At 36.0% G+C, this 25171-nt stretch overlaps 1 protein-coding gene across 1 annotated transcript; it reads right to left on the reverse strand.

Moving 5' to 3' along the window:
* Window positions 1-41: 41 nt before the first annotated feature.
* Window positions 42-24510, reverse strand: LOC132303113 (uncharacterized). The gene is made up of 10 exons (XM_059800200.1): window positions 24012-24510; window positions 16175-16409; window positions 15920-16006; window positions 15598-15767; window positions 14528-14670; window positions 13345-13522; window positions 12670-13261; window positions 11479-11591; window positions 7620-7863; window positions 42-433 (listed from the first exon to the last, which is right to left on the reverse strand). Exons 1-10 carry the CDS (start codon window positions 24200-24202, stop codon window positions 209-211), a joined length of 2178 nt encoding a protein of 725 aa, XP_059656183.1. The 5' UTR covers window positions 24203-24510; the 3' UTR covers window positions 42-208.
* Between the last annotated feature and the right edge of the window lie 661 nt (window positions 24511-25171).

Raw genomic sequence — 25171 nt, forward strand, 5'->3', positions numbered from 1 at the left:
GTTTGCCTTCATATTTACACACACACACACAGATGTATATATAGCAAATTAGTAATTATATATAATAAAAAAATGGACATAAGATGCTTTCGGGCCCTAATCTTCTCTCATACAAATGGATATCTAAAGATCCTGAAATATGCACAATCGGAAATTAGTCTTCGCAGTTATTGTTCATGCACAAATGAAATGGCGTTCACTGGACCATTCATTTCCTTTTCTTGTCATCAGGTTTGATTAGCTGAACAGGAGCTGCTGGTATCCTAATCCACCACTCTCTAACCCGCCTCAGCCATCTGTCGCTACTTTCTTTTCTCAGTGGCATCTCCCTCGTGAAAGCCTCAAGGAAAATCAACAATATTAGGTATTTCAGAGGTACTAATGCCAACAGCACAGCCATGAGAACCAACAATAGAGCAAGCTTGTCCGTGGCCTGAAGATGTAAACAAAACGATAAAACAACTCCGAAAGAATCAATGTGATACTCAAACGTGACTGTGTTACCTACAGAATAAATAACAACTTGCATCTTCATGAATAATGTGTACCAGGATTTTTGCAGAGCAGAAAAGTAAAACAGTAGCATTGGTCTCCATCATCTTCATTTTCGGTCTCAGTTACATCATGGTGCTAAGTTTTGGAAGCCTATTTGCTCTCCATATGGGTTTCAGTTCATAAAATGAATAGTAACATATATAAAATGAGAAAACCGACTTTTTCAATCCACTGGAGAACAAAATTGTACCTCGCAATTTCATAAAACGCACCTAGAGTGGCAAGATTATATGGGCTCTCGCACAACAAGAATTTCTAGACCACATCACTTTACTGGTCATGGGGAATGTATAAGCCATGCAACAGGTATGAGAGAACATATTTGTCACATAGGACACATATCAATGGTCTATATTGTCAAATTAGGACTCCTATAAACGATATATATCATTGTTACAATCACGAATTATGTTCATATAGCTAATTGTAGATACATTGACGATCCAGAGAATAAAAAGAAAAATCAGTTACGCAAATAAATCAATTTTAGTTCAATGAACCCTTGTCCAACTATTTGGTGTCAACTATAATGAATCACGTTTTGCCATTTTGCTATATTTAAGGCCATAACTTAACTAATACCATACCGTATTACATATCTTTACTATCTCATGTTAAGTTTGCTCTTTTTCTTCCCCTAACATTACCTAAATGTGAATCACATGACTCTTCTTTACTAATGCATTATTGGTATTCACTGCCCTTGACCATATCATCGTAGTTGACTCTTTTATTTCTCTCTAATTAGTGATACTACCACCATCTTAAGAATGAATTCATTTTTAACTTTATCATTTCTTGTCCCACCACACAATGATCTCAACATTCGGACCTCAACATACTCATGGTATGAACATGATATTTCTTAGCGCTAAAATCCATTCCCAAAAAGTATAGCTCGTGTAATACTTACTAAATCTACCTTTACATGTCAATCACATAGTATTCTAAAATCTCTCTTCTAAACCCATCCTCTTTAAGTATGTTAGCAATATCATCTTCAAATTTTCCTTCTCGAAATAATCAAGAACAAAACTGTTCTTTTTTTCTTTTTCTTTTTCTTTTTTTCTTTTTAATCTCTTTAACCCTTGATTTTCACTACCCTCACATGGATTCCTAACTTTTTAAAGTTATATTTTCTACATTCAGTTTAGTTCAACTTATCTTAAACCCTCTTTTTTTTTTTTTGATAAGTAAAAATAATATAAGAAAAGGCGTTCAAAAGGGGAACGCGTCCCAATTACAAGAGTAGGACCAGGACTAAGGCCCCAACGAATCCAAGAAAGTAATTAAATCATCCGAAGAAGAACAAAAACTTCTCTTCACATAATAGAAAAGAGAGCGAAGAATGTAAAGTTTAACCATTGCCGTAGGCGACTCTTTCCCTTCAAACATTCTGCTATTTCTCTCCTTCCAGATGCACCACCATACACAATGAGGTACAATTCTCCAGAAATCGCAGACATCTCTTCTCACCCGACATCCTCTCCAAATATGAATTAATTCCTTAGTAAATTGTGGCATAACCCAACACATGCCAAACAACCCAACAATAAGATTCCAACAATCGGTCACTAGAGGGCAATGCAAAAGGAGGTGATCAACGGACTCTTCAGTATCCTTGCATAGACAACACCGATTAACAATATAATTACCCCTTTTTCTCAAGTTATCAACTGTCAAAATCTTTCCCCTCATAGCAGTCCAAACAAAGAAAGCCACTCTAGTTGGAGCCATAGACCGCCAAATGGTTTTCCATGGAAATTCTCGATTAACAAAATTAGACAAACATAAGAACAAGGATCTAACTTCAAAACGACCGTGGGAAGAAGGAACCCAAATCAAAACATCATTATCTTTACCAACGCCCTCCTGCCGATATAAGAGATCCAGAAAAACACATACCTCGTCCATCTCCCAGTCCTGAAGAGAGCGCCGAAAATGCACATCCCACGTAATCCCACTGCTATCAAGCCGATAACAATCAACTACGTAGGCGTGTTTATCAACAGCAATACTGAATAATCTAGGAAATGTACAAGAAAGTGGCTGATCCCCACACCAAAGATCATCCCAAAACCGAATACGACGACCATTACGGAGTTTAAATCTAATATGGGCAGAAAAAGCATCCCAACCCTTCCGAATAGCTTTCCACATCCCGACTCCTCCCTCGAGGGTAACTGGACGTGTAGACCAACCTCCAGCCTTGTCCCCAAACCGACAAGATACTAGCCTGCGCCATGGACGACGTCTTTCCCTCCCATATCTCCATAACCATTTACCCAAGAGAGCTTGATTGAAAGGAACTAAACGTCTTATTCCAAGTCCACCCAATTTCACAGACTTACAAACATCCTCCCATTTGACAAGATGGTACTTGAATTCATCGCCCTTTCCTCCCCATAGGAAATCCCGTTGAATTTTTTCAATCCTATCTGCAACGGAACAAGGAATTTGGAACATAGAAAGAAAATAAGTGGGAAGGTTCGATAAAGTACTTTTGATAAGAGTAACTTTACCCCCCTTTGACAAGTATTGCTTCTTCCAACCTGCCAATCTCTTCGCATACCTATCAATCACGGAATCCCAACTCCCCACTAACCTTGCAGAAACCCCTAGGGGTAAGCCCAAATAAGGAATAGGGAAAGAACTCACTCTGCATCCAAGGACTGCAGCTGAAGAGGAAATGTCCTGAACATTCCCTACTGGGACAAGCTCACTCTTAGCCACATTGACCTTAAACCCGGAAACTGCCTGAAAGCAAGTCAAGATACACCTCAAGTATCGAAGTTGAGGCACATCAGCATCACATAAAACCAGGGTATCATCAGCAAAGAGTAAATGAGAAATCTCCATCTGATGGTCTAAATCTCTGCCCACCCTGAAACCTTTTATAAAACCAAGGTCTTCTGCCCTGCGCATAAGTTTGCTTAAGCCCTCCATAACAAGAAGAAAAAGGAAAGATGACAAAGGGTCACCTTGTCTTATACCCCGAGAGCAAACAAAGAAACCAGCGGGAGAACCATTCACAAGAACTGAAAACTTGACAAACGAAAGACAAGTCTCAATCCACTTCCTCCATTTACTTCCAAACCCCATTCTTTGTAACAAATAGAGTAGGAAATTCCAATTCACATGATCATATGCTTTCTCAATGTCAAGTTTGCATAAAACTCCAGGAATACCACTCCGCAATCTGGAATCTACACATTCGCTTTGAATTTAGATACTCTTTTCAACATTAATATGTTCGCGGAGAGGTTTCATAATGTTTTCTATTTATTGATGATATTGTGTCAATTGACGATACTATAATAGGGATAAATGTTTTGAGAGGTTTCTTAGTTATTACTGTACTCACTAAGGCAAAAGGAGAAGAATTAATGTTGATTATTGATGCAATCCTACATCTAATTACAACATTTTTCAAACACTTATTTGGGTGCTTGAGGAGATTCGATAATTGGATCTTTTAAGTGTATAATAGCATATATACTTGCTTAATTAATTTGCATAAGGATAATCCAAACTAGGATAGAATAAGTTTAAAATCGAAATATTAGTTAAGTTGGATAGTAAAAGGGAGGCAAACATATACAAATAGTGAACCTAATGAATTAGGGTTTAATTCTTATTCTCTTCAGCAGAGAGAGAGACAGGTGAACGATTGTAAGAGTGAGTAACGATTTCTGTAATTGTTTAACAAAAGTATACAAACCAGAAATGGTAAACAGGCAAGTGATAGATCAATCTTGCTTCCTTGGGTGGTTGAGGATGTAAAATTTTGTGTAGATAATTGCATTTGTTCATTCTTAGTATACAAGTCTCAATGATAAAATAGAAGTTTAATTTAGGAATCATTCATTGTATTAAAAATGATAGTACGAGGATTATGAATTATTCATATGTTTAGAACAATCAGAGCTAGAGTTAGAACAGATATCAAATATAAAAAATTATTCAATATAATAATGTAGATCAAACTGATCAACTAATTTTTTTTTTTTTTTTTTTTTATGACAAGTGAAATTTCATTAAAGGCACTCAAGAGGAGAGAGCTCCCAAGAAAAAAATACAAAAGCCAAAGGCGGCTACCTATAATCTCACACTATCAACAAAATCCCCCAGATTTATAATTTCGCCCATTTACCCAAAAGAATAAGAACTCAGCAAGAGCCACAAAATCCCCCACATTTCGCCCATTTGCCAAAAAGATTAAACTAATCAAGTAATCAACTGAGATTTAAATTGATTTAGAAGCGTAGAATGATGAATTATGGTCTTCAAAGTTGAGAAATTATGAAATGGAGGCCTTGGGAATGGGTCCAAATGCCTGAACATGACATTTGGGACTGAAAATTCATATAGTATGGAATTTAAACGACGATCGGTCCTTTTTAAGGCCAGGGTTGATCCCATGGTGACCAGAAGGCTGGGGAAGAATCCATGCCCTCAGAAATCAGTCCTCTCACAGTGAGAGAGTTGGGTACCAATCTCCACAACCTAGGGGCAGATCCACAACATCACACGACTGACCATGTTGCTATGCAGATGGTCAAACTTTTAGACAATAACTGAAGAGTCAAACAAAATTCAAATTAAGTGAATTATATATAGTTCGAAAGTTCATCAAATTCCTTTTATAGGAATATAAAGCTTATCAGTAATTACAGAAAGGTACATTGGTCAGTTTCTGACAGAATCAATCCTCTATGTAGCTATGATACTATGTAGGTTCTATACTAAAAAATGAGCATCCATAGAGTTGGGTAAGGACACTCAAGGATCAAATAATCATGAAATGAAGGATTAGAGAATTCAAGACATCAAATGGAAGGGTTACGTGTTAAACAATACTGGATTAAGGTGAGAGTAAAGATGACATGAACTGTTTGAACTTGAGCATTGCATGATATTGAGGAACAGGAGGATCTACAAAGAAACGCATATGACAACTAAATGAACCTCTACAATCTTAAGTTTTATTAACAATTTGAATAGTAATATTCATTGATAAGTATAAAGTATAAAGAACAGTGAAAAGACTTGGTAGTTAATGGGTTATTTTGAGAGTGATTCCATAGGCAAGTTGTGTGCAACCCAGCCACAACTATCCTGATGATTGAGAACAATATTCAACTGTATTGTGCGATTCTCTTTTTTTTTTTTTTGTTTTTTTTTTCTCTACTAGTCTCGAAACCTTGATCTAGGGTTTGGGAAAAAAAGACCTAAAGCCACTAGGACAAAGGTGGACCAGTGTGATTGTCATTTTCTATCTCAGGGAAAATGCATGTAATCCAATTTGCCAAGAATGTCTCGGCATTAATAGTAGCATAGGGTAAACTTCCATCAAGTAAGATGTTTAATTTTTTTTATTTTTATAAGTAAACGTCAACTAAGATGTTTAATACATATATATTATGTTTAAAATATTTTTTTCACCACTTTTATTACATTTTTTTAGTTGTTAATGATCTTATCATGTATTTGTTAGCCGAGGCCCACCATCATTCTCCATCACTTAATCTTAAAGCTCTTACTGTTCTCATTTTCCGAAGAGGCCTTTTCTCTGATCTGCATAAGATTGCCATATTCTTTTAAACCTAAGTTTTCTATATGATCAGTCAACTTCTCAAAGTAACTTTTTACCTTTATGCGATTTACTCTTTTTACCAATACATTCAGATTATTACTCATGATGAACTTTTTTATATTATTAAACTTTTCAATTTTTCTTTCCCTTAGATTATTGAGATTGTAGACACTCTTCTACTAATCATTTGTACCTAATTTAGAATAAAGGTCTTCACATGGTCTGGACTTGGTGTCTCTTTCCACCTTTTTAACTGCCTTTTTTGCATATACGTATCTTTCATTTCTACACTTTCCAAATTTTACTACACTTCTTTTCTTCTACGGTGTGCAGATTCTCAGCCCACTTCTTTACTATCTCTGTCAAAGTTTTTCAAATCATGCTTTCCCTTTGTAGCATATGCAAACGTGGTTCTTTGGTACCCACACTATTTTCTTCAAAGGAAATGATTCAAACTCTAATAAAATTATAACTTCAAAGGCAAACACAAAAACCACTTCTAATTCAGAAAAGAAAGTTAAGATTCCCTCAGCAAGCGTGAAGAACAACAGTTTTGATTTGGAATTTTGTTGAGATCAAATTTTGTTTCAGAAAAAACAAAAAGAAAAAAGTGATTTATAATCTTCAATACATCAAAAGAGGAGACACAAATAATAAATGAACCTGGAGGAGCTTAGTTTGAAAGGGAAAAAAGAAGTATAAAAGAGAAAGCAAGTATTTTTGTTTGTAGGGCTCTGCGGGCTACTGGAATCACACAAATCTTTTCTGAATTGTGGATCGTGTATTTCCCTTTGGATTCAGATAGATTCATCCAGATTCCTTACAATATGGTATTAACCTGGTGATTAATATTGAAGAGGAGTTAAATCAAATTGAATCACAAGATTCGGATTGCAAACCGTATTCTAGCAATTGCATTAAGGAGTCTATGTTACATGGGCCCCTCCGAGTGTGGGACTGCCCATATTGAACACATGTCAAGGGTATGTGTACAGGGGTATGCAACAAAATAACATATCTGGTTATTCAAATTTAGTTTAAATAAAATATTTATTATGATCCTTTATTATAAGGGTGAGTGAAGTGACCATCTTACTTAAAACACTATTATATCGTCAAAAATAACAGAACAATTCTGAACGATTTGAATATTTCATTCTGTTCCCATATCCTTGGATTTGGGGATTAGATAAATCCAAGGCATACCCCCAATACCACCCAAAGTACATTTAGTGAGATGGAGACTAATACACTGAGAGACGTATTACAAACCAGCATGTATGTGATTTTTTCCCCGAAATAAAACAGTTCAAGTAAAATTTGGGACAGACTCCTATCGTTGCTTAAAAATTATCTGACTTCACATCAAGAAACCATATTATGGAGAAATGAGCCAAGTTTATTCTAGGCTTTTAGCATCGCTTCAAAGAAACAGACACATATCATCGAGTATTGGTTAGACAAATACCTGAGGAAGTGCAGCAAATAGGAGAGCTCTTAGTTTCAGTAGAGTAATGTTTCCAGCTTGAATTAGACCCTCAACTTGGGTGATGGCTTCCTGTAATGTCAGCAGCTGCTCTACTGCATTTTTGTTGGGGGGAGCTATGATTTTGAATGCTTCCAATGGACCGCCTTTGTTGGCATGCCTACGCCAGAGCATGAGAACAGCGAGAACCAAAAAAATAAATGGTAATATATACCTGATCCATCCCCTGCAAATCATAGTAACCTGCCTCAGTATATTATATATATATATACCTTTTCTGGATCACCTGTAACTAAAATCTTCATTTAGAAACATGAAATATATTAAGAAACAGACATGTCAAAACAACATCCACCAAAGGTAAATCTGAAGGATGTCAATCCAAAATGTATAAAATTCCATGATTCCAAATAGCATGTTGAAATAAACTCTATCAAATAATTATAAGCAGAAAACCAACTCAACTAACTTCCATTAAAAACTTCTAAAATAAAGAAACAGAAATTAAATCTCAATTACAATGCACAAAGAAATATTTGGCCCACAATCCACTCTTCACATGAAATTTAATGGATTTAAAGCACAAGACCCAAAAATATATTATTTGACGTAATTCAAAAGGAGGAAGAAATATTTTGGGGCTTTGTAGGTGAAGCTTGTCATTCACCTTTAAAATCTTTGATGCCACTCGGTCCAAATCAAATGTGATAAAATCATTGAATCATCTTTTATCAACAGAATTTTTTACTTATACTCTCTAAAATTTCTTCACTAATAAGTTTGCTTATCCTTTTATGGACATGCGTTCACAAAAAGCTTTTAGTTGATAATAATGTCAACAGTAAAATTTCATCTTTATCATCTAGCATAGAATCAATCTTGATCTAGCCATAAGTGAGGTGGCAGGTTGGGAACAGTGACTTCCAAATTATGGAAGAACATATGGCTCCAACTACTGCCACATTTTTAAATTAGTTATCACCCATGGATATGGTGTGGCAGATGCTAAAGCCAGTATAGTAGCAGATCCAGAAGCCAGACACAAGCAATGGACGCAAAATGTGACCAACAAACTATCCAAGACTCCAACCCCAAAAACATAAAAACCATAAGCTCTCTGGCTTGAGTAATATATAATTTTTAAAAGGCTCGAACAGAATTACATGCATAATAATACCACTCAGGCAGTAATGCTTGATAAAAATAGAGATCAATCCCTGTTGTAAATAATAAAATAGAAGTGGAGAGAAATGAAACAAGAAGAACACACCAATATTACGTGGTTCAGCCACTAGGGCCTACATCCACAGCATAAAGAGCCCAAAGGGCTACATCACTTCTATAATACTCTCTCAACTTATACACAATACAATGGTGGAGGCTCCTTTATATAGGAAAAGAAATTATGAGAATGGAAAGAGATAGAAAATAGGAAAAAATGAGGATTTTTCTCTACTGATTCCGCTAGTAACACCAAAACTTCAATAATAGGAAATAATATCAATTACTAAAAGATTTTCCTCCACAGATTTCTCCATTAAATCTTCAATACTCCCCCTCAAGTTGGAGCATGAATGCCCAACTTGCCATTGAGATGATGAGTAGCAACAAGTGTGAATAATGAAGAGAGAAGACGAAGAACAATGCTACCGAACACACCGACAGCCCAAACAAGTCAGCAAAAAACTGCCGGAGACACGGTAAAGGTGAGGACAATGCTACAAAACACACCGGCAGCCCAAACAAGTCGATAAAAACTGCCGGAGACATGACAAAGATGAAGATAATGCAACTGAACACACTGGCAGATCAAACAAGTCAATAAAAACTGTCGGAGACACGGCAAAGGCGAAGAACATTACTACCGAACAAACCGACAGCCCAAACAAGTCACAAATAGCACCGAGAAACACTTAGCAACATTTCAAATGCTAAGGGAAATTGGAATACCCCAAAATAGGGGTCCAAACCTAAGAAGAGAAATTAGGCTCTGATACCATGTTGTAAATAATAAAATAGAAGTGAAGAGAGAAATGAAACAAGAAAAACACACCGATATTATGTGGTTCAGCCACTAAGGCCTACATCCATCGCATAAAGAGCCCAAAGGGCTACATCACTTTTATAATACTCTCTCAACTCATACACAATACAATGGTGGAGGCTCCTTTATATAGGAGAAGAAATTATGAGAATGAAAAGTGATAGAAAATAGAAAACAAGGAGGATTTTTCTTCACTGATTCCTCTAGTAACACCCAATCTTCAATAATAGGAAACAACATCAATTACTGAAAGATTTTCCTCCACTGATTCCTCCATTAAATCTTCAATAATCAAAATAGGTGAAGGTCATAAAAAAGGACTAGAGGAATATCTGTTGTCACTTTATGGAATATGAAGGTCCCTAAAATATTCAAGATTTTTTGCTTTTTGACTTGTTGACACGTATTGCCTACTGGACTACTTTAGCAAGGAAAAGTTGCAATGATAGAAGAGGGATGTAAAGTTTGCAGCAACAGTATGTGGATGTGGTTCATTCCTCCTCTGTGAATGACTAGATAATTTGCCAATAATGTTATTTGCTAATCTTATCCAAAAGTTGAGATCCAGAATGTATGACAAGAAATAGAAGCTCACAAATGATGTCATGGGCTCAGGAAAAATAGGAATGGCTTTAATCCTTAATTTATTTGATGTAATCCGATTAAGGTAGCAGCACATGACTGTTCTTATTAGGAATATGTGACAGCAAATAAAAGGGTCGGGGTTCACCATTTAGGATGTAGATTGACTCCAGTCCCACTCCTTCAAAGTCAATATTGATGCTTCTTTTAATAGCAGCTCAATGAGGTAGACTTTTTTAAGTTGTCATAAGCAATAGGAACGGTGTCCTTGAAGAGAGCCTTGTCATATCATAATGCACTGTAGTTATATCATACCTATTGGATCAAGTATCCATTAATGCACGGGTAAAATTAATATTGGAATAATTAGATGAGAGGTGAGGAAGTATAATTAGTGCAGCAACAGGAAACTTTCCTTTACTTCGAGGCAATCAGGAAACTGTCCAAGAAACATCCCGCTTCTTTCAAAACCCGTCCATCCATCCACACAGAGTCACAATTCGCATATCCACCCTTTCTCACCAGAAGGGTCATACAGGACCCACCCAATAAGGATATCTGCACATCTTGAACAAACAAGACACCCGTACATTCTCCAACTTCTACTGTGCCAGCCTAAGCACAACCTTAAGTTTTAACAACTAGGGTCCATCTTAACAAGATATACAATATTCAATAGAATTAAGTCCCCTAAGACAAGATAAGAAGCTTATTAAGTCAAAACCAAAATTTACTAGTACAACCTATTAAGCTATTACTAGTACCTTTTTTTTTTTTTTTCTGAATTTTGGAAATTTTATTGATACAAATAAAAATTAAAGTACAAGATAAGAAGTGATCCACTTGCAGGAGATCATAGAATCTCCAGAAGAAAGCAACTAGCCATTACTAGTTCTTTTTATACTACCTTTAATTCATAGTTCTTTTTATGTTTCCTCAATCATCTATTAGAGCACTACATTTCAACTATTATCAAAGAAAAGGGGCAAAAAAAAAATCATAAAATTTTCAAGCTACACATATGAATAAAATAGTTTACTTTATAAGATTCAGCATCCTCATTTCATAGGTAAATTTCATTTCACACGTTAATGCATTAATTATGTAGTTTCTTTCAAAAGATACCAATTTGGAACAGTAAAACCTTATGTTGAACAAACTTGGGTTGAAGTATTTTTGCCACTGAGCAGAACACAAAATCCAGTCAAAAGTTACCTATAAGTCATATAGCTGACCAACACCAGAAATACCGTTGATTTGGAAGGCTCTTCCCATGAGGCCAAAAGTTGAAGACAATGTAATGATTCAATAAGTGGGAAAAGCAACTCCTGCAAAGAAAAAAAGTGCAAAATTGTAACTCGGGGACTATCGAAAAAATCATTAAGTAGTTAAAAATCAGTAATCAAAATCACATAGGAATTCTAAGGACATGTCGTAGCCAAAAATATAGTATTGAAATCTTGGCTAGTGTGTGCCTCCATGTCTGTGTATCGCTGTGCTACAGAAACTAAATGGCAATACACTATTAGCCATCCAAATCTAGACTACAAATTTGTAAAAATTATGTGAAGAGCTATCTCTAAATGGATGACGCAAATGTAAGAAGAATATCACATATGTTACACAATGACAAAATTAGTAGCTTAATTTCTCACCTTTCATCCTCATGGAACATGTTGCAATGTTTCACACAAATTTATTCAATGTTCAGGTATTGGGAATTGCGCATTAGCCAGTCTACGTATCACCTTTGCGGCGTATTGGGAAGGGAAGAGTGGAGATAAAAAGTGGCTGCTCTCAAACTCGAACTTTCAACTTCAAGCTTTTACCATTGCACCATGAACTATCAATTATTTAAAGGATGCCATCAACCCAAGAGTTGATTGAACGAAAATGCCATCTACCTAAAGGAGCATGACAAAAAAATAAATAAAAAAGTCCACACACTTATCCCTCTACCATTGAAACAAATATGGTTTGGCAATTTTTAACCAGCATCTACTCTAAAAGCTTAAGTTGTTAGAGAGGGTGTAACTTAAATATTTAAATCCTTCAACAGCAATGATATAAGTTAAAAATATGAAAAACATTTTTATCAAACCCTTCATAAATACAGTTGAATTTATAGACTAATGATGAAATAAGACCTTTTACCATTGCTTGATGCAATGGTAAAAGCTTGGACTGACAAGAATGAGGATGCAGGTCACTGCCACATACAGCACCCTTTTGCAATTTTTGAATGTGAGAGCAGCCACTTTTTGCAAAATTATATTAAATGTTAGGTCTTTCTCTAGTCTTAACCTTCAATAGACAGGACCAACACTGTAAAAAAAATTCATGAATTTCACATTAAAATTTATTTTGCCATCAAAACACAATTTAATTGGAGACATTATAATTAACCTTCATTACAGCTAGATTTGTATCAATACCCTCCACTTTCACTTGGTCCACAGTTGCTTGTGCAGCTTCAGCTCTCCCTGTCTCACATTTCGACTGTTTTACGGCCACTTCCAAGGGATTTGTTTCACCAACACAGACATCTGCAGCTGGAACAATTGCTTCTCCATCCACAATTCCCTCTTTATGTAAAATAAGTCCAAGCCTACAAAGTGTCAAAAGTGAAACTGGAAACATCAACCCCTGTTTTCCATTGGCCCCAACTGAATTGTCTCTAGAGGTCCTGGCATTCAGAAGTGCCAAGCGACTTGATAGAGTTCCCAAGATCGTGTCTCCCCCAGGAAGACTTTCAGCCAAGTTAAAACATAGTAACGTTCTGTAGTGGGATGAGAAGATGTGAAAGGCTTCTCTCACTGCACGACATCGGAAAATACCTAAAATTGCCCTTGCAAGTGCTTCAGATTGCTGAGTACCTTTGAGATTATACTTCCTAATGAACTTGTGAGCACGCAGAACCTCAAGACAGATGTCCAACCAATAGTCCCGTCGTGAATTGCCTTTAAATTCAGGAAACTCAAAATAAACAGGCTCTGCTCTGCACAAAATTGAAGTCAGAAGTAATCTCAAGAATTATACCAATATGCAAATATCAAACAAATAATGGAAAAAGATGCATACACAGATATTGATTTGTACATCACGGCTTTGTCAAAGAGGCGAGCACCCAATGGTCCAGTTAGTTCAGGCTTTATGACTTGCTTCATGTCCATTGCCAAATCATATCTGACAGCTTTTTCATATAGACCAACTCCCAGAGACTCAAAGTACAGAGCATAATTGGTCAGTATCAGCCGCCCTGCCAAAAGAAAAATGAAAAGATACATTGTCCAGATAGGTATTCACAAAAAAACACAGAAAAAGTCTAGAAACCAAGTTTAGGACCCAAAAAACCATCAGTATATAGGTCATGTAAACTCAAGAGAATAAATCTGTAGAAAAAATTTACACAATTACATTATGAAAATATGTATACGATAGAATCATCAAACTATAACAAACTCATTTATTTAAGATGCCTAAGCCAACTCATCCCGATGCAGGACCAAAATACTCTGGAACCAAGTTGACATAGAATAGAAGAAAGAAGGGGATGAGATGAGGCTAGAAGAAAGAGATGAGAGACAAACAAAGGGGGTGTGAGAAGACAGATTGAAAAGATAGGCCGGATAGACTGAAGGAGAATAAGAGAGAAGAGAATTATGACAATCAATAATTTTCAATATTCAAAAACTGAATTGTTTTGATTACATAATACCCTTTATATAGAAAATTTATTAGGCAAGCCCTAAGAAACCTAAAAAATAAAGTACTATAATAGCACTAAAATCAAACATTACCAAAACAAGAACTAATAAATAAATAAAAATTAACCCTTATTATCTATCATTGCCCCTTCTCCAAAAGTTGAGGTGAAACACGTCTAACACATGTATGCCAGTCATATCTCATGTATTCCAATCATATATCGTTCTCTATCACATCCTATCTGACTGACTTAGTTGAGGCAGGCTATCACAAAGCATCCATGAAAGAAAATCTGATCAGCAAATCATAGTTATGCTCCAAGTCACCCAGGATCAATACAAACCACAGGAGATAATTGCTCCATCTTGAACAACATTATTTGACACGTCCATCTCACTCGGTATATTCCTAGGCATATCAAATGACTGACCTTGGTATCACATAGGAAGAAGTCTAGTGATATAATTCATACTTGAACAGTCGAAGTAAATATATCCAAAAACAAAATCAATCTTGCAAAAGTTTGAAAAACATCCAAATACAAATAACGACTCACCTGGCCATGCAGAAATGCCAATATGTTGCAGAACTGGTTGAGTGGGAACTGTGCCATCAACATCTAAAATTATCTCTCCCTCATCAAGCTTAAGGTTGGATAACAATTGAGGCCCCAATGCATTTTTTGCACCTTTGATCACCCTGTGTAAGAGTAGGCACCCACTGAATGAGTCATTAAGAATTTCTTGCATTATCATCCTTTTTTTTTTTTTTTTTGAATGTTGCAATATCATCCTTTGCAATTATCTATCTCTACTTTTTTCCTCTGATGAGATTTTGCTATTAGTACGCTTAATTTATAAGATAATTTTTTTCTGAAGAAATGAAAGGAAATAAATCATCCCTGCCACGTCAAAGTATGAAGATTGTGTCAATAGTTAATACATAGAAAACCTGAAATATATAGCTTTTGTTCAATCTAAAATTGCAGTACCCAGGCACTAATGATCACTGTACAAGTGCGTAAAGCATACAGAAACTCCAAACCAAATATGTACCTTCCAAAAACATCTTCTACAAGTGCATTCATTATCCAAAGAATGATTGATGAGTTTTTGCCATGCATGAAAACATTGAAAGTGCATCATGCCAAATTGTTTAAATTTGTAAGATAGATTGTTTCCGAAGAAATGAAAGGAAATAAATCATCCCTGCCATCCAATCAAGTCAAATGGCTCAAATGTGTGTTTGAACATATCTTCATATGACCAACACGCCAGTGACCTAGCGGTACCAGACCCCTACTTCCCAAAGGGAGGTCAGGGGTTCAAGCCTCAGTGGAGGCATATGTGTGTGAGTACCAACTAAGGGAAAAAAAAAAAAAAAACATATCTTCATGTGCTACCAATCAAAAGAGTTCTAAAAAGTGCATCATGCAAAATTTAAATGGTGTTAGGTGGCAAATGTTAGAGGAAATAAATAAATATATATATATATAGAGCCAAATTATTCATTTAAATAGCCGCCACATTGAAATAAAAGTGAGTGGCATGGCAGTTCCACTAAAAAGGGAAAAACGATGTATTTAGATTTTACACAATTGCTACAGCCCAAGGATCTGGAGCATACTTTTCAAGGTTTCGGAGATACTTGTCATATATAAGAAAATGAAGTCTATGGCCTGAAGAACTTGTCAGTATATCAAAAAGATTGTGGACAGTGATTATATCTGCCACAAGAGCGCAGGCAGGAGCTATTCTTGCAAAAGCCTCTGGTCCAACAGTTTTCTTGTCATCAACCTGAAGGAGAAAATGAAATGAATGAGAAATACACAATCCCCGAATATATTAGTTGTAACAAAAAATTTCAAAGAATAAGACAGAATGATATCACCACAGTTGATTAAGACCACATACTGTGAAATAAACTAAACTGAAAATGAAAACACAACCTGAACAGCCATATTTGTAGGATTAGAATAAAATAACGACCACCTATCCTCGTCCTCTGCTTCCTGGTTATGGAAAGAAGCAGTTTCCTGTCAGCAGAGAAAAGTTAAGGCAGCATTGTCAAGCCAAAAAGGCAGAAAATCTTTCAGTACTAAATTCCTTAAAGAACAATCAGGGAAAAGACACCACTAGCAAATATGAAACATTAACATGTCTTTACGAACACTCGTAAGAAATAGTGATAGATGATGTCTTACTTTGTCTAGTAGTTCACTCTCCACGCCAGGGGCCTCCCATGCAAGCATCATGTCATAAGTCAATTGACGGAACTCCTTATCACTAAAATAATCTGGACGTCCAGTTACCAGATGCAGTGCTTGGTATGAACAAAACTCTAAAAAGTTCCTCGCATAAGTCGAAGGTTGTTTAACGGTGTCAGGTAACTCGGTGTCAAAACGATGCTGTAATTCTTCAGTAGGGATCAGAAGGATCCTGCAATGCCAAGAAAAAATGCTTTATCCATTAAAGCTAACAAGAGAAAACATTTAGTTGTGGAGTTTCCTTATAATATAACTGAGGGGTTAACTAGATCAGAGCACCTAGAAGTTTCTTTGAAGCATGTTCAGAAGGGAAATTTTAATAGCCGAATGTCAGGTATAAGTTTTTGGGAAATACAACAGACCCTTTATCTAGTTTTATTTTTTAAAGCTCCAATCTAACAGCTAACTACAAGGAACTGGATGATAGTAAGAACAACTAAAGAATTCTAGATATTCCGGTGAGACGACAAATAAAAATGCATCCTAAATCAAACAATTAATCTGGTTAATACCTATAAATATATATAAATACATACATTATATTCCTATGCTCCATGTCAACCAGTAAGCTTTTCCCAAGCTTAAAGTTCATAATGTCATCAGATCCATGAAAATATAAATCTGGAATATTTCATCCTAAAGCCTAGAGAAGTTTCTTATCAAACAACAAAAAATAAAAGTGTGTTACCTTCTTGCATAATATGCTAATTCATGACCAAAATCACAAGGTATCACAGCTGTTGTGCTACAACATGTCAATACCACGTATTGATACATCAACATTATGCACTGATGAATCACAATATGGTGGTGCAAGTTAATACCTTTTTGTAAACTAGTATTGCAGCTGAGGTTGCACTTGTAACTAAAGGAGAGTATAGAGAAGGGCATGTGGGGGGGGGGAGAGAGAGTAATGTTGACCCCAAGGTTTCAACCCATGGTTCGTTGGATGGTTTTGATGATTACAGCCTACTAATGTGAACGAATTGACAATCTACTTTCGTGTTGTTATTCACAGATGTATCATATTACTCAAGTATTCAAAGACTCATGTGGACCTTGGATCATGATGACAGTGGAACATAAAAGTTCAAGACATGGGTAGTATGGGTGGCGTGTGCTACTTGATTGTAAAGTGGAAAATGTATCATATGCACTGAAGGCTCAAGTTTAGGACACTAAAATTGGTTTAGGGCCAAAATGATTCATGCATGCATATCATACATGGACCCTAGGAAGACTTGACCCTTGGACTTGGATGAAATATATCTCAAGGGAAAAATGGTCATTTGACTAGGAGATAGTCACTATGTGCTTATACAAGCTCATATCTAGAGATGCAAGTAACGAAGACATCAAGGATATGTTTGTATGGCCTCAGGACTAGAGTTGCAAAATCCTATAGGGACAGGCGTCTATGAAAATAAACAACCGTCTATGCCTTAGTGTTTTGGCCAAGTACCAAGAGTTAGCATTTTCATAGAAGTTAGGACGTCTATGACAGAAGTCTATGAGCGAATAGCTTTTGATGACGAACAAGAAGGAAAGCAAGGGGTGAGAAAATAGAAGAAGAGATGAGAGTAGAAGAAGGGGATGAGGAGTCGGACGAAGGAGGTGAGAATAGAGTGAATAGATAGGCAAGATAGACGAAATGGGTGAAAAAGGCAAGAAAATAAATGGGAGAAAAAAAAACACAAAGAGAGAACTTGGAGGAAGTAATAATCAATAATCTCCAAAAACTACCAAAGTCTATTACATAAAGGCCTTTTATATGCAAACCTAATAAAATAAAATAAAATCCCAATAATTACTAAAAATAATCACTCTACACTAAAAGTAAAAATACTAAAATATCCCTAATAAAATATCCCTGCGGAACACCTCACGATCTCCATCAGCTTTATCTTTATACCTTTTCTGAAAATGTATTGACAGACGTCTATGGCTCTGTGATTTCAGGGTTGTCCAAGAGTCGGATAATCTCAGGACCAGAAGAAAAACACCTATATAGGGTGCTTATTTGGGCTTAGAGTCTCACAGATGTCTATGCTTTATAGACAAACATCTGTTGTAAGTCGGGGATTTCAAAATGAAATATCAAAACACACACCAATGTTGTCAAACGATCAAATTTTTCACCCTTGCTATAGATAGAGCACTCCGACCCTTTTAGGGAGAATCCAAGCATTGAGAAACATTTGAAATATTTTGAAAAGCTAAGCTCACTCATTCTTGTTCATAGAAGGAGAGTACCAAGAAGATCTTTACAACCGCATTCATATTCTTAGAGAGATCATTGCTAGTGTGTGATACACATTTGTATATCTTTCACAACTAACCACAATCATCTAGAGTTGAGCTTTCATCAATTGCTACATCTACTGCTCTAAAAAGAGAGTTTTGATTGTAAACGTTCAACCTTGAAGAGGATACAACTTGTGCTCAAACTTATATATCTTTGAGATTGCTGTACAAGGGTTGTGAACCCAGAAGTCTAGGTGAGAGGTGCTCACTTAGCAAAGAAGAAACAAGCTTGTAAAGCTTTGTAGGGATTTGCTCTTGATCCGTGAAGGAGAGCTTGGTAGTGAAGGTTTGGAGATCTCGAGAGAGGTGCTCTTGTGTCATCAACATAGGAACGAGGAGCCGGACCACGGAAAGTTGCTTGGCCTAGTGTTTTCATTCTTCTATCCCATACCTATTTACATTTGGTTGTTGTTTATATTATTGCTATATTTGATTGCACACCAAGTGTTTGGGAAGAAGGTCAAGAACTACAATAGTTTGCCTAAAGACTCTATTCCCCCCCCCCCCCCCCCCCCCCCCCTCCCTCTTTTCTTTTCTTTTTGATAAGTAAAAGTGTATATAAAAGCGTTCAAAAGTGGAACACATCCCGATAGCAATTCACCCCCACTCTTGAGTCATTGTTTAGGGAACAAGTAATAATATAATTACAAACTCCCAAGAAAAAAAAAAGGCAAGAACTTGAGCAGTCATCTACATGAGCAGACCTATGAGAGAAAATGAAACCAAGATAACATGTCAAGCTCAAACGAAATGAAGAAGAAAAAATGGGAGGAGAAAAAAAAAATACTATCCTCATTAAGAATCAGCATAATGTTTGGCAAATTAAATAATCAAAACCTCACTAAGTTGTAATTTTTGTTTTAATTTGGGTCTTGTCCAAGCGGAGCTTCAAAGCTCAAAATTCATCGTTGTGCGTCAATTAATTGATCCACTCACACAACTAGCATAAAGGCAAAAGAGAGTTGAAAGGTCACATAAAATGTTTTGAAAACTCTATTTTTACTTTTTTTAAGATCATGGTAAATTTGCTTGAAACATGAGAGTGAATCTTTTTTCCAAGGAGGAGGGTTTGATGCAGATAATAAATAGTGCTTTGAAAATGTCTTGTTATTTATTAAATATGTCAAAGCTCACTATATTCCCAAAAAAAAAAAAAAAAAAAGGCTCAAAATTCATCGTTGTTTCTATGAAAAGTATTGGAAGTACAATGTGATTACTTAGAGGAAGTGGTAAAAGTGGTATTCACTCAGTGTGGATATTCTAAAAGTCATTCTAAGCAAAATTAAGGGTTATTAATGGTTATATTATAAAAGGGAATAACTGCCTCTTTCTTTGTTGTAATAAGTATTGTTAATACAAATTCAACACATTTTCAGTTCTTCAACTATTATTCCAAATTTTTCCCATATTTTCCTCTAGAAAACTAGGCTCCACCGGTGATTGGAGTAATCCAGTCTTACTTACAATTGTAAGTGGACTATTTTCACTCTCTTTTTGCTTCAGACTTTTACGTAGGGATCATTTATACAAGCCAACTCTTACTGTAGGACCTTTCACTTAAGAACAAAGCTCCTCCTACTCTTTCAATTGAATGCATCCCAAGTGTTGAAAAATTGTATCACAGAAGCAAAATATTATAGAAACAATTGGATCCTTCCCCACAAGTTTGTATGTATTATACTAGGAATAGATTATATATATAATTACAAATATACCTTTTCTTGCAAAATATGATGAAGATGAAAGCGTTAAAGCACCTTGCGGTTTTCATTACTATGTTCCTTTTGATGAAGCACCAAAATAGAGATTAGTGGGTCTCTCCATCATTAAAACATCAGATTAAGGCTATGAAATCTTCAACCTTTTTCACTCTCTAATGTCACCTCATGCACGGCCCCATACTCCCCTTGTGTCTATATAGGCACTCCTAGTTGGGTTAGGAGTGGCATCTTTAGATAATCTTGACTCCAATGGAGCCAAATAGTTGTCTAATTAACTCTAACCCTCACTATTTGGTTGATTAATTATTTCAAACATCACCATATGGTAAATAATTGCACCCCAACACTAGGATAATTACAATGAGTCCCTAAGTAACTACAAATATGCCACTCCCCATGTATTAACCATGGAGATCCATAAAAAATTTGCTGAATATCCTATGTCTAACTTCTAATCAGTTTGGTCACTTGACTTATCACGTTTCACACTTTAATCTTTTCTAAAAAGATAATTAATCAACATAGAATGGTTGTTATGCATAAATATAGTAAAAATTATTATATCAAACTCTTATGAGATCCAGATTTCTATGATGTTACCAAATTAACCAAGGTGAATCAAGTTAGATGGATTCCATCTTGAGAAAATAAAAATGAACCAAGTGTTAATTGCCCAAATACGGAAGTGTTGATCTCGGAAAATCTGGGAAAGTCACGCTTATGAAAAGCACATTGTCGAGCCCCCTACATATTTTCTTTCTCTCTTTCAGATCCCTCATCGGTGGGCGGAAGGATCAAGAGGCTTCAGCAGAATTTCCTACAGGGTGGTAGGGGAGAGGAGTTCAAGCATCATCTTCGCTGGGGAGCAGGTGTGCAGGCCTATTCAGATAGGTGGATTGGGAGTTAGGAGGTTGTTGCCCTCAATAGAGCTCTCCTTGGCAAATGGTTGTGGAGATTTAGTGGTGAGTGCCATAGATTGTGGATGAGAATTATTTTGTGCCGCTTTGGGAAGGAAAGAGGCCGGTCGTGCTCCCAAGTAGTTAGTCCTGCAGGAGGTATTGGCGTTTGAAAATGCATTCGGAATGGTTGGAATGAATTTTCTTAACACATCAGATTCAGAGTTCGAAACAGCAGGAGTATCCGGTTTTTTTTTTTTTTTCGGATAAGTAGCGGGAGTATCCGTTTTTGGGAGGACCTTTGGTGTGGAGACCGTTCTTTGGCTTGTTCTTTTCCCAGGCTCTTCAGGACTGCTGCCAATAGACACACCTTTTTTTTTCATAGTTGATACTCACACACACATGCCTCCATGGAGACTTGAACCCTTGACCTCCCTTTGGGAGGTAAGGGTCTGATACCGCTAGGCCACTGGCCCGTTGGTGCCAATAGACACACCTTGGTTGCCGACTACTATCATCTTGATAATGGGAGGATTACTTGGGATGTGCAATTTCAACGACATTTTCAGGACTGGGAATTGGATGATTTTTCTGCCTTTCTAGAGCTTTTATATAGGCAGAAGCTGAATGGTGGAGGGTCGAATTCTCTCATTTGGGTGCCCTCCTCCTAAGGAAGATTTGATGTCCGTTCTCTGTATTGTTGTCTATCCGGCTTTTCAAGGGCTAACTTCCCCTGGAAGGTGGTTTGGCGTTCAAAGGCCCCCCTTAAAGTGGCCTTCTTTTGTATGGACAACAATTTGGGGCAAGATCTTGACATTTGATAACCTAAGATTGAGAAAAAGGTTACTGTTAATTGGTGCTACATGTGTAAAAGGGATGGGGAATCAGTTGATCACCCTCATTTGCATTGTCCCCGCAATTCACGACTGTTGTTGTCATTTTTTTGGCTTGTTTGGTGTTCAGTGGGTTATGGTTAGGTCTTCAAGAGGATTGATTAATGCTTGGAAAGGATGCCATGTGGGGCCCCACTCCAATGATTTTTGGCGGGTGGCACCCTTTTGTGTTTGGTGGTGCATTTGGAAGGACCAGAATAGGAGATCCTTTGATGGAGAGGAATCTTCTTTTGGGGTATTAAAGTTTTTTATTGTTAGCTCTCTTTTATGCTAGGTTTTGGGGACAATTTGTAAATCTATAGAGGAGAATAAGAGATGGTTAATTTTTTGGGCTCCTTGGGTTCTTAGGTCCTTTTTGGCTTTGGTTGTTGTGTAACTTTCGAGATGCGTTCCCCTTTTGAACGCTTTCTAATACATACTTATTAATCAAAAAACAAAACTTGAAACAAGAGTCCATTATTCTCAGAGATTAAGAGTTATCTTCTTTACTAATGTAAGTAAATACCATTTATAACAGTTCTGTATGATATAAACTTATCAAATCTAGTTTAATGCATTTCAAATGCAGTCACATTGATCTCGAGTTTACAACTCAAATGACTAAGATAAATCATCCTATCTCATAGAAATAAATGTGTTACATACTTATTTATCAAAAAACAAAACTTGAAACAAGAGTCCATTATTCTCAGAGATTAAGAGTTATTTTCTTTACTAATGTAAGTAAATACCATTTATAACAGTTCTGTATGATATAAACTTATCAAATCTAGTTTAATGCATTTCATATGCAGTCACATTGATATCGAGTTTACAACTCAAACAACTAAGATAAATCATCCTATCTCATAGAAATAAATGTGTTACAATCTTTTAGACGTGATGTGTAAGATTTGAGACTGTTGAATTATAGTTTAGTTTTGACCTCAAGTGGGGTGCATAGGTATATTCCATTTATTATCATATTTTATACGACCATTTGATATTAATCAAAAAATACATTATAGCAAAAATAACACAATCAACCAAGCACACAAAAAAGGATTTTTCATATGGAAAACCTATAACAGAAGAATCCAGGCCCTAGTCCAGAACATGCAAATCCACTATAAAGAAAAAAGTAAAACTGATCTCACGAGTCCAAATGATAACCCTAAAGTCACATGCATTGTTGTAACTCCGATTTACAGCATTCCACACTCCAACTCCATCTCTCTCATTCTCATTCCCATTTTCATTCTCATAAGTTTCAACTAATTTACTAGTTACATCTATTTATAGAGTTCCAATCCAAGTCCATTTTTGGACAAAAAACATAATTCCTTATTACCCCAATAATAAGCTAAGGAGAACTTTTCAAAAAATAACTCTATAACGAAAAGATAAACAAAATAACAATTTGTGATAAATGTCAGCCAACAAATCCGAATGGTCTAGAACTAAAGGATGATGTGTGGGATCCATCAAAACAACAGGTGACAATTTCACCAACGGTACTTATCAAAAAAAAAAAAAATTTCACCAAGGGTACACATCCACATTTTCCAATACGTTACTGTAAAATGCACCATCCATCATCCTGCCAATAGTAATGCAATATACAGAAATATCTATAATGACAGATATGATAATGTATGTCATGGAACACCACCGGGCCATTAGCCCATGGTATGATCTCTCCTTCCCAAAGGAGAGGTTGAGATTTCTAGCCCTGCTAGGGGTAATGTTGTGGGGGGTGTGCGCATTTGCAGATGCACCGTTGATCATTTGTACTTTCCTACTTGTTTGTACACATCAAACCCTAGTTATGTAAGAAGACAATGTCATGAACCCAGTTTGGTGACAAAAACTAACACCCAGATCAAGATTATATATTAATTTTACTTTATAACTAAAGAATCCAGCTAATCACATAGATACATACATACATATGTGTGTGTGAGATAGAAATTGTAGTTACTTGGAACAGCGAAATACGACGGAATTAGCGAAAGATGAGAGGAACGTTAGGGGCTTTGGGGAATTTTTAGCAAATTCATCATCGTCGCGCTTTTTGTTGTTGAAGAAGTTGATTGATTTCATGAAGAAGTTGTTGCTGGACTTGTGTTGGCCTCCCATCAAATTCTCCAATATTCCGCTTTCGTTCTCCATTTTTTTTCCGATGAATGTCTGTCTTTATCACAAGTCCTCCTCCTTCAGCATTCACGCGAGCAAGATTTGAATCCAATTTCGCATCCCCGCCAAATGCGAAACACAATATCTAGCTATATATATGTGTGTGAATGCGCAAAAACAAAAAGAGACGAAGCACGTGAATGAAAACGAAACTACTGTAATTCCCTGAAAAAGATAGAAAAGAAAGAAAACTGTGGATGGAAGGAACGAAGTGGGGAGAGATGGAACAAGTTGTCGTTGCTTGATAACAGGGACTCCTGGCCTATTACTAAGATGCATCGTTCAAGTTAGGAGTGCTATCTCAAAGTCTTTTAATATTTATAATATATATATATATATATAATTAATTTAATTAATCTTTTTTATCACATAATTGATCTTATTATGATTTCTTTTTTATTTTATTTTTTAAAAACAAAATTTCTTATTTTTCCTGATATGTAAGGTTTCATGGCAACCAAGAGCGGAGTTAGGATTTTAATTCAGAAGGGGCAAAGTTTTTTTAAAATAAAAAAAAAAAATCAACTAACATTGATATAACAAGCAAATTGAAAAAAAGAAAAAATGAAAGAAAATTGAGATATGTCTAAAAGGAAAGAAAATTGAGATATGATTAAAAAAAAAAAAAATTGACTTTTTCTTAAAGAAATTTAAAGAACAAAAGAAAGAAAAAATTAAAGATAATTTTAGAAATTAAACATTTAGGGAGGACTCGTGAGACGTGAGAATTTACTTGATTTAGGTTTAGGGTATGATATACATATACATATATATATATATATATAACATAATAACAATTCGGTCCGGGCCAGTCCGGTCCAGTAGGACCCTAAACCAGGATCGGACCAAAAAATTACGGTTCTATAATTTTTGGCCTAGGATCGGACCAAACCGCTATACAATTAGCCCAAACCGTCCAATTCAATCCAATCCGGTCCGATTTTT

The sequence above is a fragment of the Cornus florida genome, unplaced genomic scaffold (assembly GCF_030987335.1).
Source record: "Cornus florida cultivar Cherokee Brave unplaced genomic scaffold, ASM3098733v1 CherokeeBrave_3.0.0_Hap2_Chr04, whole genome shotgun sequence".
NCBI classification, from domain to species: Eukaryota; Viridiplantae; Streptophyta; class Magnoliopsida; order Cornales; family Cornaceae; genus Cornus; species Cornus florida.